This window comes from Trypanosoma cruzi (genome assembly GCF_000209065.1).
Source record: "Trypanosoma cruzi strain CL Brener chromosome Unknown tcruzi_1047053505297, whole genome shotgun sequence".
NCBI classification, from domain to species: domain Eukaryota; phylum Euglenozoa; class Kinetoplastea; order Trypanosomatida; family Trypanosomatidae; genus Trypanosoma; species Trypanosoma cruzi.
Window position 1 is genome coordinate 1 of NW_920040.1, and position 14,481 is coordinate 14,481.

General features: G+C 57.0%; 2 protein-coding genes, 1 non-coding gene and 3 pseudogenes across 3 annotated transcripts, besides 11 other annotated features; all 6 read right to left on the reverse strand.

The window, feature by feature from the left end:
• On the reverse strand, window positions 1-1,778 carry Tc00.1047053505297.10 (annotated as a pseudogene; the record flags this gene model as incomplete).
• Window positions 1-6,301: a sequence feature (areas not merged during assembly with more than two copies in the genome that could not be assigned to a particular haplotype).
• On the reverse strand, window positions 2,770-2,830 carry Tc00.1047053505297.30. Its single transcript, XR_008255279.1, has one exon. It is a non-coding gene; the product is annotated as an H/ACA snoRNA, TC8C3H1 (small nucleolar RNA).
• Window positions 4,086-4,145: a sequence feature (A-rich).
• Tc00.1047053505297.50 lies at window positions 4,229-7,075 on the reverse strand (annotated as a pseudogene).
• Window positions 6,302-6,418: a sequence feature (haploid, Esmeraldo-like haplotype).
• Window positions 6,419-7,482: a sequence feature (heterozygous, Esmeraldo-like haplotype).
• Window positions 7,483-7,643: a sequence feature (areas not merged during assembly with more than two copies in the genome that could not be assigned to a particular haplotype).
• Window positions 7,644-8,179: a sequence feature (areas merged during assembly that could not be assigned to a particular haplotype. This can correspond to areas where the two haplotypes were merged or to regions with more than two copies in the genome that were merged during assembly.).
• Window positions 8,180-10,035: a sequence feature (heterozygous, non-Esmeraldo-like haplotype).
• On the reverse strand, window positions 8,317-9,279 carry Tc00.1047053505297.60 (mucin-associated surface protein (MASP), putative; the record flags this gene model as incomplete). Its single annotated transcript, XM_803222.1, has 1 exon — window positions 8,317-9,279. The coding sequence occupies one exon, from the start codon at window positions 9,277-9,279 to the stop codon at window positions 8,317-8,319; it is 963 nt and encodes a 320-aa protein (XP_808315.1).
• Window positions 9,501-9,576: a sequence feature (A-rich).
• On the reverse strand, window positions 9,844-10,449 carry Tc00.1047053505297.70 (mucin TcMUCII, putative; the record flags this gene model as incomplete). The annotated part of the gene is made up of 1 exon (XM_803223.1): window positions 9,844-10,449. One exon carries the CDS (start codon window positions 10,447-10,449, stop codon window positions 9,844-9,846), a length of 606 nt encoding a protein of 201 aa, XP_808316.1.
• Window positions 10,036-10,828: a sequence feature (areas merged during assembly that could not be assigned to a particular haplotype. This can correspond to areas where the two haplotypes were merged or to regions with more than two copies in the genome that were merged during assembly.).
• Window positions 10,829-13,816: a sequence feature (areas not merged during assembly with more than two copies in the genome that could not be assigned to a particular haplotype).
• Tc00.1047053505297.80 lies at window positions 11,121-13,400 on the reverse strand (annotated as a pseudogene).
• Window positions 13,817-14,481: part of a sequence feature (heterozygous, Esmeraldo-like haplotype) that runs on past the window's edge.

Here is a 14,481-nt window from a genome sequence, read left to right on the forward strand (position 1 = left end):
CAGCGTCGACCGCGTCATGACAACCGCGTCGACAGCAGCCGAACGCCGTCCAGGACAAGCGCGGGGCCGTACCGGGATCCTGCGTGGCCAGGAGTCATCGGCACGTACTGCGACCCGCCAACCGTCGCGCGCAGCGTCGAGTTCGCCAGCAGCACACTCGAGTGCAGCGGCATCGCGCCATGCAGCACAATCGTGCCCTCCAGCGACGTCACATTCGTCATGTTGACGAGGGCGTGGGGCATCAGGCGCGCCGTGCTCTCGCTGAAACCACCAATCCGCAGCTGCGCGCCACCCGCAAGCACGCAGTGGCGCAGCGTCACGTTCAGCGAGTCAGCGAACGCATCCATCGAGCGCAGGTCCACCGCCACAGTGATCGGTCCGCTGAACACCACCGAGTCGAAGCACGCCGTCGCACGCACGCCGCCAACCGTCACCGACTCCGTCAGCGTCACGCCACTCACGCAGCCCTGCGCACCGCCACCGAACCTCGCAGGCGGCACGTCGAACGGCAGGCACGCCTCGCCCACGCCGCCGGCACGACAGCCGCACACGCAGTCAGAAAACGACGCCGTCAGCGCATCGAAGCACGCCAGCGCAGCCGCACAGCCGTCGCACGGCACCACGCTCACGGAGGGCAGGCCGGCCATGCGGTAGTCGCCGCTGCTCTGCAGCACCCGGCCGCCGGCACGGTTGCACTGCACCGACACGGCGCCGCTCGTGATCGTCAGCCCGGAGACAAGCGTCGCGCCGGTGGCAACGCAGCGCGCAATCGACACGGCGCCACCGTCCAGCGTCACCCCCGACAGCGACGCCACCGACGACGCCTCGCCCACCGCCCACACGTCGCGCAGCTCCAGCCACCCGCCGGCACCGACCGTCCCACCGTCGCAGCGCACCAGCGACGACGCAACAGACCCCTCGACGCGCAGAAAGCGCAGCACCGAGTCGGACACCGCGAGGCGCTCGCCAAGCACAAAGCCGCCGCCGCTGCTCACAACCGACACGTTCGTCACGGAGAACACCGAGTGGCCCCGCAAACTGAGACGCGACGAGGACGCCACACGCATCGCGGACGCGGTCGGACCGCCCGAAGCCTCCAGCAACACGCCATCAAGCACCACCGCGCTCGACAGCAGGTCCACGCCGCCGCCAACGTACACCGCCGACCCACCCGCGTGCAACGACCTCAGCACAGTGTTGCTCACACGCAGCTGCGTCCGCAACAGCGACGTCGCGTGCAGCACAAGCGGCGACGCCACCGCGTCCGTCAGTCCGCTCAGCTGCGAGTAGCGCATCGGCCCCGGCGTCACGATCGTCGAGTCACGGACCGTCACGTTCGTGTGTGCCGGCAGGTTGTGCACAAACACAAGCGAGCAGTAGCCGCCGGACAGCCCGCTCACGCTCACCTCCAGGCTCCGGTCACTCGCAGGCTCGCCGCTGTAGCCCCGCACGTAGATCTGCGCACCGCCGTCGCACACGCAGTTCCTCAGTTCGATGCGCAGCGCGCCGGGAAGCATCGCCGCGACGTCAAACACAACAGCCACGCCGTTCGTGATGTACACGCCGTCCATCAGCACCGTGTCCACGGCGCGGCCAACCGTGATGGCTCTGTCCACCGTGCCGCCCCGCAGTCGCAACACCACCGCATGCACCGCGGGCATAAACGCCGCAGCAGCAGCCAGCGCCAACAGAGCAAGCAGCGACACACGCACAGCCGCAATGGCCCTGCACCGCACACAGTGCCGGCTGCGCGGACACGCACCCACCGCAGACCACATCCACCAATCCAATCAAGTGTCAATAGGTCTGTCGTGGCGTTTCGCTCTTGCACCGTCGACCGTAACTCCTGCCCAGCAAATCCTTTTCTACAGATGGCGTATCCAGCGACACAATTTCGATAAATCGTTACCCCACTGCTACTAGTCCTAATAAAGCAAGTAATCCCTAACACCTTGAAACGATAGTTGTGCTGTTCAAACCAAAGTATCTCTAACTGCACGCTCAAAAAAAGAAAGAGTCAGCAACAACAGCAATAAACACTGGCACGCAGAGGCATCCGGCCGCGGTCAGTCCCCACCAAAGCACAACCACCGACACAAAAAAGCACAGACGCCATCACACCAGTGAAATCATCGCTCTCCCACCGCCCACGCAGCCCCACACAGCCGCCATGCAGAGTGGCGGGATTCCAGCAAAAAGACATATGATCATTGGCACCGCTCTTGCAACCAAATGGTTCTACCACAGTGCAGTCCCGATGCAGTGAAAGACACACAAGGGCCTAGACAGACCCACGTGGCGGTGTTGCAACCGGCAGCCATCGATCGCGTCCGAGCACGAGGCGGTGACACGGAAGAGGAGTGGAGGATTTGCCGTTCGGCTGCAGTCAAGGCGTCGTTCCTCGCTCACGTGGGTCGGCACTGCACAGCGAGCAGCGGCATCATAAGCGCACACGAAGCACACGAGAAGGAAGAAAGAATAAGCACGGTGGCGGCACCCAGACACGGGGGACAAGGGTCCACGTCGATTGTACGGTCTGTTGGCTCATAGACGCCCGGTTTGCAATCACGCCGCTGCCCTGCAGTTCGTCAGTCTGCGGTGGTCTGAAAGGATGGAGGGAAGGGAGAGAGAGAAGGTGCAGCCCTCATCGATCTCGGTTGGGTGTGAAAACGGTGAGGTCATCTCATCAGATCACCTGTAGCAAAGAAGTTCGATGTAATCACTGGGCACGGACATCCAAAAGCTGACGCTGAAAAAAACAAAGGTTTTGGCTTCTTTGAGGCGTTTCCCACGCAAAGGTGAGCAGTCACCACCAGGCGCATTCGTACCCATCAAAAGGCGGTAAACTTCACCGTCTCCATGGCCTGTCCCACGCGACAAACAGCATTGAAGGTCCGACGCGTTCTTTGGGGCCATGTTATTCCGTCAGCAGCACGTGGCGGTGACACGGAAGAGGAGTGGAGGATTTGCCGTTCGGCTGCAGTCAAGGCGTCGTTCCTCGCTCACGCAAACCATCGCCGACGTGTCGCAGTACGCAACGAGATATATGGCGAAAAGGCTCCCTGCGCCACCCACAGCAGGAAGGTCAGTGCCGCACACACAACGCCCACTAGAAAACAGCGCAGCAGCGGCCGCTCTCCGGCAAGCAGCACAGCGATAAACATCAGGCAGGCATGTACACATACACATGCATGCCGCAAAGCCCTTGGATTGACTGCTTGATCCAGCAGCGACCGCAACAGAGTCCAAAATCGTACTCGTTAGCAACGTCATCCACGTCGCGCTGCAACAAAAAGCCATGCGCACAGCACACACACACGGCAACAACAAAACGAACGAGGCGCGTCCAAGTCCACGGCGCAGTCCTTCACTTCTCCCCGCCCCGACGGAATATCACTGAGCCTCACAGCAGGTCGTGGTGGGTGGCGTCCCACACTCAAGAGTGAGGCACGGCGCACACCATCCGCTCAATTCCGAGTGTGCTCAGCAGGCCGGGGCAGGACGCCACCCCCGTGCCATCGATGCCTCTAGCAGAAAAGAAAAAGCTATGGGGACATTTCAACGGCACAACCAGCAGAGGGAAAGTCAACGGGAAACGAAGACACCCATTGGAAGTAGGCACGGCACAGAAGAACACGAGCCGCAGTGATTTACCAAAAGAAAAAAAGGTGAGAAACAAAAGGGTGGGAGCCTGGCGGGATTTCACAAACGTAAAAAAAAAAATTGGTGAATATTGTTGGGCAGGACTTTTATTACGTGTGCCATGCAGCAAAAGACGACCGTGTGTTTGTGTATGCATATTCCCTGCACCAGAGAAAAAAAAAATTGAAGCAAAAAAAAAAAGATCGCACTCCTCCACCAGCCCACACAACATCCCTCATATTCCATGCGGCATCCGGCCTGCTCCGCCACTCCTCGTTTTGTGCACTCCGCCGGACGCGCAGCAGTGACGCCGGCACCGCGTGTGGGCATCAAAAGAGAAACAAAAGTCGGAAACACGTCGCTCATAACGGATTGTAGCAAACGGCCATTGAAAATAAGAAAAAACACAGCGGTGCTGATTATTCCAATAGAGCACCAGCCGCAAAAAGAAAAATAAAACAAAAAATAATAATAATAAAAGTTAGAAAAAACAAAAGAAAAAAATGGGCCCCTGACAAAATTCGGTGAGTAATGCTGGGAAGCTGCACATTTGTTGCTCCACGAGAAGTCGCAATTCCACCCTCCCTCACACCTCAGCAGAGAGCCCGCAGTGGCCCACAGCCCCGGAAGCAGCAGCAATAGTAGCACACGAGAGACTCACACCCATGCACGTTGCTGTCGGCCCTTAGACCCATGGACACCAACTCGGTGATATTCTCCAAGTCAAAAAGGTCATTGCCCAAGGGCGGCGCTGCGTTGAACTCCGATGGGATCTTGGACTCCGCAGGCGCTGTGCTCGGATGAGTCGGTGCGGTGCCAACGCCGTCCAGCACACTATCGTTGCGTTGAACAGTTGCTGGGTCTGTGCGGGGCTCAGGGATTTCTGTGGCGCCATCCGCGGGCGTCGCGTCGGTGGTGCTGAGTGAATCGGGGCCGCTGTTCGTGCCCACGGCAGTGTGAGCATGCGTGTCCCATTCAGGGCCAGCGTCCTGTTTGTCGCTGGCGAGCGTGTTGGCAGCGGACGGCTGCCCGCGCTCAACGCTGGAGACAATGCAGGCACCATTCCACCGCTGCTGGGTTCCTCCTCTTTCACTTCCCCGTACCACCTGAGGTGGATGGGCCAATGGCATCAGCAGAAGATGTTTGCATGGAAGCTGCTGGACCATTTTTATTTCCTAATGGCTGCGCTGGTGAGTGTTGACTTTGCGGTGATGATGATGTGGCGTCTTGCCGCTCTTCATTCATGACGACGCCTCGTTGGCGGATTGAAGAAAGGTTTCACTCGCAGGATTGGTTTGAGGCGCACCTTTCGAAACCGGCACCTTCGCCACTGGAGTGCCAACGACGATCTTCTTCATTACCGCCTTGAGCTTGGCATTGCTCAATATGCGGTTGTACAGCAGGACGTTGCTCACCGTCACATGAACGTCGTCCGAGTCCCCCGCACGCTCCCCGCCAATGTAGGAGTGCGATGTGCTGTGGGAACTCAACACTGTTTTTAGTTCTCCAAAGAAGTCCTCATTATCCTCATAATCTTTTTCGCTGTCGTACATCAGCAATCCATCCACGCACACAATCAAATGCTTAACATAATAATCCATTCCCAGTGCCACCTGATATTTTCTGCCCCGCACCCAGTTGCGATCCCCCGACAAACTCCGAGTGTTGGCGTTGATTGTTACCTCCCACTTATTTTCACTCGTGTACGACAGACAAAAGAGCACCGTGTGGCCGGGGTCATGTAGCTTCACACCCGTCAAAGGGATAGAGCTGCTGCTGCCTGCTTTCGGCACCTCGCGGACGGACACCGTCGCCATGAGGGTGAAATTCTTGTCCGCAAAGTGGTACGGCTGATTCGGCCCCATGTCGCCAACAGGCCGCTCCGCCCCTGCTCCGGGTCCTTTGAACGTCAATCCACCATCGGGAGTACTTGTCACCTCCCCGCGAACGGCTGCATTCACGCAGAGGTACTCGTCTCTCCATGTGCTGTCAGTTGACGTGCTGGATAAGAAGCCAACCAGCCCTTTGGTGAGGCCACCACCTCCTTCATGTCCCCCAACTTCTCCGTCAGGCCCACAAAAGCAATGTTGTACTCACCGTCCTCTGCAGCAGCGACCTCGTACGAGCAGCACAATCTCCTCGCTTCTATTGGATCCTCCCATACCTGCAGCTCAACGGAGTGCGGCAGAGTGCTGGCGGCGACCTTCTCACCCACAGCGGATACCGGCCCAACATCATAAATTCGCTGCAGGTCCGACAGCCACAAGTGAAGTCGACGCGTTTCTTCTTTACCGTCCGTCTCGGAACATACCGGCCGGCTGACGGGAATGACTTTCTGTCCATCGACCGTCGCGCTGACGTAGCCACCCTGCACGCCGTGCCCCGCACGTGTCAGTGAGTTGCCCCACACGCGCGAAAGAGTGTCGTATGCCTCCGTCCACCGACTCCCCCTTTTCGTCCGCCCAGTAAGCCCCGCAGCTGCCGTCCGCACTCGACGTCATCGTGACGAGATCTCTGTCCTTCCATGCAAGAACCGCAGGCCGGATGCATCCCGCAGGTCTCGTATCCCTTGAAAACTCCCAGCCATAAGCAAAAACTTTGGCAACGATGATCAACAAAACGACCTTTCCATCATCCTTCAAGGCGTGAATAGGCAGCACGTAGCGACTCTTGGCCTCCAACCGAATGACTGCCCCGCCACCACCCACAAATGGTTTGAATTGTTCGGGAATGGGTTTGAAATCCTTCAAAAGGCTGTCAAGATTCGAGGTGCCGCTTCCATGCCACGCAAACTCCTTCTTCCCCTCATCCTCATCGTCATGCGGAACGTCACCCTCCGCCATCCTGGGCGTCCAACAGTCATCACCAGCCACCTTCGTCAGTGGAGCCCCTGACTTGCCACAACCCCCAACAAAGGCCCTTTTATACCCCCATCATCCACAATAGCTGTTGGGCGCAAAAGGGGGTCAAAGCTAATGCCGTAATGATCAAACACGATGGCACTTCCCTTCGTCCACGTCCTTTTATCGCTGTCAATCGAATCCGCAGCACCAACAACACACGATTTACTATCCGTGGTACTTGTGTAATGCGCTTCAACGATAGCCACAACAGCGCCTTTCACGTAAGCAAGAGAAGATGCACGGAAGGAATCCAACGTATGTATCATAGATTTGTTCTCTGCATCATTAAACAAATCCCCTCCTTCTAAAATGATTCCATTCCTTGAATTGCCCTCCTTGCCATAAGTGGCTTCACTGCCGCACATCATCACGACGAGGAGGAGCAGCACCGCGAAAGTAAACGCACGCCGGGACATGTTGGGCCCCTGCGGCTCACTCTCTCCTCCTTCCCTCCTCCTTCCGCTGGATCCGGTCACGCGGCGACGGTTGTGTGTGCGGGGTGCCTTCACTGCAGCAACACGTGAGAGCATATAAATATATGTGTGTGGGCGGTGTGTGTGCTGTTGGTCCTTTCAGAGCCTTCGAATTTCACAGTAGCGATTCGCGCTTCTTTTCCCTCTATGTGTGTGAAAAAGTAGAGAGAGAAGGAAGCATGCCAAGCAAAGAGACAAGACAGTGAGCACAGCCACCCATCCACTGTGAGTGGCATCATCATCCCCGCCGCAGCCACTCCCAACAACAACTCACGCACAGACACACGGAACAGGAGAAGGAAGAACAGTGCACCGGGAACACACAGCGACTGCGACCAGCAGCAGGAGCCACGGCGGGTGCTTCTCCCACGCGTCAACACACCGAGCAACGCCCACACAAGAAAACAACCAACGAGATGCAAAAAAAGCACGGCCGCCCTTCGCAAAGCCCACGCGCTGCCGCCCGTCGTTTAATTCTTGTCCCTCACAGCCGGAATATCCCCAACAACAAAATCCGCAGCAGGAAAGACGCGTCGGCACGCGAGGCTGCAGGGCGGGAAGCAATCCGCACTCGTCCCAGGCACCCTCCACACCACACCACCCACTGGCCGCAGGCCGCCAACATCACACCAGCAACATGTCAATAAAACAAATCGCACGCTCCTTCCCTCCTCGCAAAAACCACCGCAGCCAGAATATTGTGCGTGCGTTCTCAGCGCTCACGCCGCTCCACAGCGTGTGCGGCATGACGTGTCTATCTGTGCATGTGTGTGTTTGGCAGCGCCTATAATTACGGAGCAGCTGTGCGCCACAAGAGAGTCTGAAGAAAGCAACGGCAGAGAGAGGCAGATAGCACACACGCAAATTACTCATATCACCGCACACACACACATACGCAGCCGCGGAATGGGTGCACTCAACCACAAAATCAAAAAGGAAAACAAAACAAAAAGCCGAGGCGTGGGACGACCAGCGCACACACACTCCCATTACTCCCGTAAAGCAAAACACACACACAGAGGGAGAAAGAGAGAGGTCGCCCACTCAATGCAATAAAAACAAAACAGAAACAGTTACGGTGCTCCGCCCATGCAGCCAGGCAGGACGGCAGCGGTGCGTGTCGTGCAAAAGAGAGCACCAACGGGCCTGCATGGGTGTGCATGCATATATACAATGGGCACATTATTGTGTGTGCCTCGTGGGGTGAGGTGAGGGCGAGAGTCCATGCAAGGGGACACACACACAGAGAGAAGGAAGAGTGTGTGTGCGGGCGGTGCACGGCTCTCTCTCCCTCACTCTCACGCGGCCACCACCGCAGCAGCAGCGCACGCAACAACAAGAAGAAGCAAAAGAGGGGAGGTGGTGTGGGAGACCGCGGTGCTGCCGTCACTGTCGCCAGGTGTCACCGTACCATTTGTTTGAGCGGTGATTGCTTTTGCTGCTTGTGGTGCTGCATCGCTGACTGCAGTTGGACCGTGGGTATCGCCAGCTTCGGTTCCGTCGTTCTGCGGTCCTTCGGGGTTAGGCCGTTGAGGGTCGTCAACATCCGCATCCGCCTCACTCTGGGCACCACCACTGCCACTTGTGGAGACGGGTGATGCTGCTGTTCCTTGCCTCACTTCCGTTTCTTGTGTTCCCTGTGCGTCTGCCTCCTCATCTTGTTGCCCTGCCTCACCATCCTCTGAAGACCGTTCCAGTGAGTTGGACTCCGGCTCGTTTTCTGACGCTGAGTTTACTGCATTGGTTTCTGGTGAATTATGGGTGCCGTTAGGATCTGGCGCACTTCCTCCCCCTGCTGGTGATAATACTTCCTTTTCATTTGTTACTTGTTTGCCACTAGACGCTTCGTTCATGCCCTCCGCCTCCCGCCTTGCCTCTTTTCCACCAGCACCAGAGCTGCCACCACCAGAGCTGTCATCGGTCCCCGGAATTCCACCGGGGTTTTCAGAAGCTTTCCCAGGAGCGCCGGTACCCGAAGATTCACTTGAATTTAAATTATCCCCTTGCGATGTAAGATCTTTTCCCTCAGAAGCATCGGCCTGTAAGACAGTGATGGGCAACGCTGACCGAAAAGGCGGCTTCGGAGCGGTTTTATCACACCCACTAGGCACATGGGAACAATTCGTAACCAACACTCCCGAGGTCATGCAATCGCCCAGTGCCTTGTTGTCGATGTCCCTCGCATAAACCCCGCCGGCACCGCACCACAGCACGCAGAGGGCACACACCAGCAGCACACGGCCAGTCATCATCATCGCCATCACTCCTGTCACTTGCCTGCAGCCTTCAGCACAAACCAACTCCCCGTCAATGCAGAGCGGAAGCAAAAGGAGAAAAAGAGACGGCCGCTGCAGCACACACAGCCAACACACAGCCATGAATGGCATCAATCCCGCAGCGGCAGCCCACACACTCCATGAGGTAGATAGAACCAGTGGAGGGAAAAAAGACGCACAGCGCCACGCATAAATTAAAAGGCAAGAAAACAAACAGAAAATTCAAAACAGAAACACAAGTGAACAAACAGCAATAAAGTCAAAAAAGTAAACACAAAAAAAGCTGCACCGAATGCCTCCAGTGCGCAAGCACCCATCTACAAATGTAAGTCCACGCAAACAGTCATGTGGGTGTCGTGCATACAAGGGCGTCTGGATACGTGCTAACTGGCGAATGTGGGGAACAACGCGGAGCACACAGCAGGGCAGCAGAAGCAAATGAAGCGAAGCATAATCATTATTTTCTCTTATTTAGTTACATCGGAAAACAACACACGCGCACAAATCCCCGCGGCTGAGTGCTGGCACGCACAACCCGCACACACCTCTTTAGCCCAGAGCGGTGTACGCCAGCGCGGATACGGCAAGCAGCAGCGGGGCACACACCCACGCAGAGCTGCTGCGACTGCCGTCGATTTCGCGAAGAAGTGACGGCGCGCGGGTGGTCGTCGTAGTAGGCGCCTCCGCATTCATGGCCGTGCTACTTGGTGCCTCTGGCGCAGTGGTCGTCGTCGTGGTCGTGGTCGTGGTATTTGGCTTGTGTTCGGAGTTACTGGGTGCCTCTGACGCAGAGGGCCTCTCAACTGTTACCAGTGGCGCACTCGTTCCCGGTCCCGTACTGTCCGCAGAATTCGATGTATGTGGCGTTTTGCCCGTGGCGGTTGCTTCCTGTCGATCTGACTGCGTGGACCTCTCACTTGATGACTCTGATGTATGGCCCACATCTGATTCTTCTCTCGATTTATCATCCTGATTTTGTGCCCCATCGCCTGACACTGAATGACCGGGCGTACCTGCTTCCCCTCCCGCCCCGGCCACACCTTTTAACTCCGTAGAAGGTGACGGTGAATCGGGGTCTTGAGCCGTCACGCACGCGGATGGGCAGCAGCACAGGGAGAGCACCAGCAGACCGCACAGCAGACGGCACGTCATCATCGTGAGTGTGGTCGTTCAGTGATGTGGAGCTGATCTGCGCAGTGAGGGACATGGAGAGCAACAGGGGAGACGAGAGGTGCGGCAGACACACACAGAGGGCACACCACATGAGGAGAGAGGGCAGCAGCCAGGCATGCACCGTACGCCGCACACAACGCACGACTCCCTGGAAGCAAAACAAAACAATGAAAAAATCTCTCAGCAGAATTTTTCGTTTCATGTGCCCCAAAGCATACAGGAAATGGGTGCGTGCATACATATTGCCCGCACAAACAAAAAAGATCGCACTCCTCCACCAGCACACAGAACATCCCTCACACTCCATGCGGCATCCGGCCTGCCCCTCCAATCCCCGTTTTGTGCGGTCCGTGGGACGCACAGCAGTCAGGCCGGCACCGCGTGTGGGCATCAAAAGAGAAACAAAAGGAGGAAACACGCCACGCATGACGGTGTGTCTGTTAGGCAGACATTGGGGGAAAAGGATTTTGGAAAAAGGTAAGAAAACAAACACAAAAACACACGGAGGCGCTGATGAACCCAACAAAGCACCTGCGCCAAAAAAATAAAAAGAAAAAAACAGATAAAATCCCCGGCAAAATGCAGTAAGTGCTGCTGGAAAGCTGGACAGTTTTTTCCCCACGGGGAGTCGCCACTCCACCCCCATGCCTTCTTCAGCACAGAGCCGTCATGCCCCACAGTTGCAGCACCAAAGCAGGCAGTAGTAGCACCGGGGACACGGACAAGTGGACGGTGCTGTCGCCACAACTCGGGTCACCCTCGTGCTTCCTCTGCTGTTTGGCAACACCCGATTGTGGAATAGGGACTGTGCTTGCATTGAGTTGCTCCAACCCTTCACCATACACTGTGTGGTTGTACAGAATAACGTTGGTCACCGTCATACGGCTGCTCTCCGTGCCTCTCGCACTGCCGCGGCCAATAAAGAAGTATGAGATCCTGTGTCTCTCCAGCAGGGTTGCAAAGCTTTCCTCGTCCGCCTTCTTCATGTACAACCCCCTCCCATCCACAAACACGTAGCAGCCATCCGTATTCATTTCAAGCGTCACTTGATACGTCGTGTTTGGTTTCCAGTCAAAAAGAGCAGGCTCGTCAGGATTAGCGTCACTAGGAGTCATAAAGCTCCAATTCTTTTCGTGGGTGTACGACAGGCCAATGAGCACCGTGCTGTTGGGGTCGCTCATCCCCACACCCACCAAAGGGACGTTGCCACTCTCCGGCACCTCGTGAATCGACACCGCCGCCGCAAGAGTGAACTCCCTGTTTGCGAAGTTGTGCGGCACAGTCGGCCCATTCATGTCGGCCGGCCACTGCGCTCCTGCTCCGGCGCCTTTGAGCGTCACTCCATTAACAGCCGCTGCCGTATTCTTTATTGTTGCGCCCACGCCGAGGTACTCGTCCCGCCATTCGGTCTCAGTTGGGCTGCCGGACAAAAAGGCAACCAGCCCTTTGGTGGGAACAGGACCAGTGCACATGCCATTTGCTGCCGCCCAGCCAACCTTGGCAGTACGACTGCATCATTGAGGGGCGCTCTCCAAATCTGTCCATTTCTTCGCCACATCCTTTACACGCTGCAGCCCCGCCGCCACGCGCACAGCAACATGACCGTCTGATCCGTCCTCGCTCCTCTCTTTGTTCTCGTACAGTGAAAGCAACTCGTCATTATTCCCCTTCACCAACAGCGAGCTGGCGGCAGCGTCATCACCCTCACGGGATATCGGACCAACATCGTGCACACGCACACTGCTCGTCACCCAAAGATGGAGCCGACCCTTTTCATTGTCCTTAGAATACGCGGGCAGGGCGGCGAGCATCACCTTCTCGCCCGCAATGACTGCGGTGGTGGATCCACTCTGCACTCCGTACCCTTTTCTATCATGTGAGTTGCCCCACACGCGATTAATCGACACACGATTTGGATACCAACTCGTCCCATGCCCATCGGACACGCACAGTTGGTGCTGGCCATCCCCACAAGAAGACATCAGAATAAGTTTTTTGCCAGCTACCCACTCCACAACGGATAGATCCCCGCAGCCCCTGCCAGTCGTGCCATACGAAAGCCTCCATTTATTATCCGACGAAGTGAGCTGCACGGCGAGCAAAACTCTCTTTCCATCCCCGCCTGTGGCCTGCAGGGAAACACAATCGTGCCGCCATGAAACGCAACACCCGAACCTCCTCCACCATTCAAATTCTTCAGGGAGTTAGTGCGACCTCCGGCATCGGGTTTAACCGCATGGGCCCCACTGCATCGGATCATCCTGCTCTCACCCTCTCCAGTGACGGTCCCCCTCACAAGCAAAAGGCTCCAGTTGCTTGCGTCAGCCGGTTGTGTGTCCGAACTTGTTTTGCCGTAGTCCCCAAGAGGCATGCAGATGTTGCCACCACTCACAACTGTTGTGGGTCGCATTATCTCTGCTGCCTCCTTACCATCCGTAGCAGCAACACCCCCCAGAAATCGCGCAAAAGCGACACTGCTGTCCGCCATCGAGATCTCCATTGGACCACCACTTAAATTCAGCCGCCTCGCCATAATCCCATCACAGCCGCTGACTCCGCCTTCAGCCCTGCACTGAACCCCAGCAGTGGCAAACACACCGCCCTTCACACCCACAAAGCTGGGAGCACGAAGCAACGTAACTTCCACGTCATTTTTACCTCCGCCCTATTTAGCAGAAGAAATAATTATCATCCCTTCAAATTAATCAATGAGCTGCACCGCATTACTTTCCTCAGCTCCCCAGCTCCACCGGTGCCGCAGCACATCATCACGACGAGGAGGAGCAGCACCGCGAAAGTAGACGCACGCCGGGACATGTCGGGCCTCCGCGGTTCACTCTCTCTTCCTTCCCTCCTCCTTCCGCTGGATCCGGTCACGCGGCGACGGTTGTGTGTGCGGGGTGCCTTCACTGCAGCAACACGTGAGAGCATATAAATATGTGTGTGTGGGCGGTGTGTGTGCTGTTGGTCCTTTCAGTGCCTTCGAATTTCACAGTAGCGATTCGCGCTTGTTTTCCCTCTATGTGTGTGTTCAACAGGTGGAGGAGACAGCGACAGCGGCAAGACATCAGACACGTCAGCGGTGAGCAGGGCAGAGTACCCACGCATAGAGCGGGGCACAAGACAATCCGGAAGGAACAGCACGGAGAGCCATCGCCCACAGAAAAGAGCAGCAACACGACAAGTCACGGCGGGCCGTCGGTGTGTGCGGGCCAGCCCTCACGCGGTGCAGCACGCCTCACACCCAACAGGAAGGACAGACAGTGAGAAAGGGAAATGGATGGATGCCGCCAAGAGGCACTATAAAAATGGCCCGTGAGCATGCGGCCACTCCACGCAGGAACACAGGAGGAGAAGATTACAGGGAAAGGCAAGAAGCAGCACAAACACACAAAAGGAACAAACACCAGTCTCGAGAAAAGCACCGCCACGGCCCTCACCCTGGCCGGCGACTCCACACCAGCCCTCACACACTAACACCATCGCAGTGCCGTCAGTCCGCGGGTGAGAGGATTCGGCCCTCCACACAACAAACGCACACACCGCCAGCAGCCACCCGCCATGGAAGAGGAGAAGAGACCCAACGCCACCATCGCCTCCAGTTCAATCCCACGGCCAACGGGATACGGCCGCAGCCCCGCAGCCAACACACAGCGCAAAAGGAGCGAGCTATCACCACAGAGCCACACACACACGCAGAAGCGATTCCTCACCCATCCACGACGCGGCGCCTCACTCCATGCGGTCACAACGCAGCGCCCCACACCATCAGGAAGAGACACTCGCCCTGCGCGCTGCCTCTCTCCTCCCTTCGCTTCATGCCCACGGGAAAAAGCGGCACCCACACGCACCTGCCACACGCACCGCAAAAGAGCCATCCGAATCCACTGTGATTTGCACTCTGTGTGCGTGTGCTTGTGCGTGCCTGCAGAAACACGACGCAAAGAAGTAAAAAAGGAAGCGGAGCATGTAAAGAAACGCAAAAACAAAATGCACAGCAGAGCCGCATGGTAG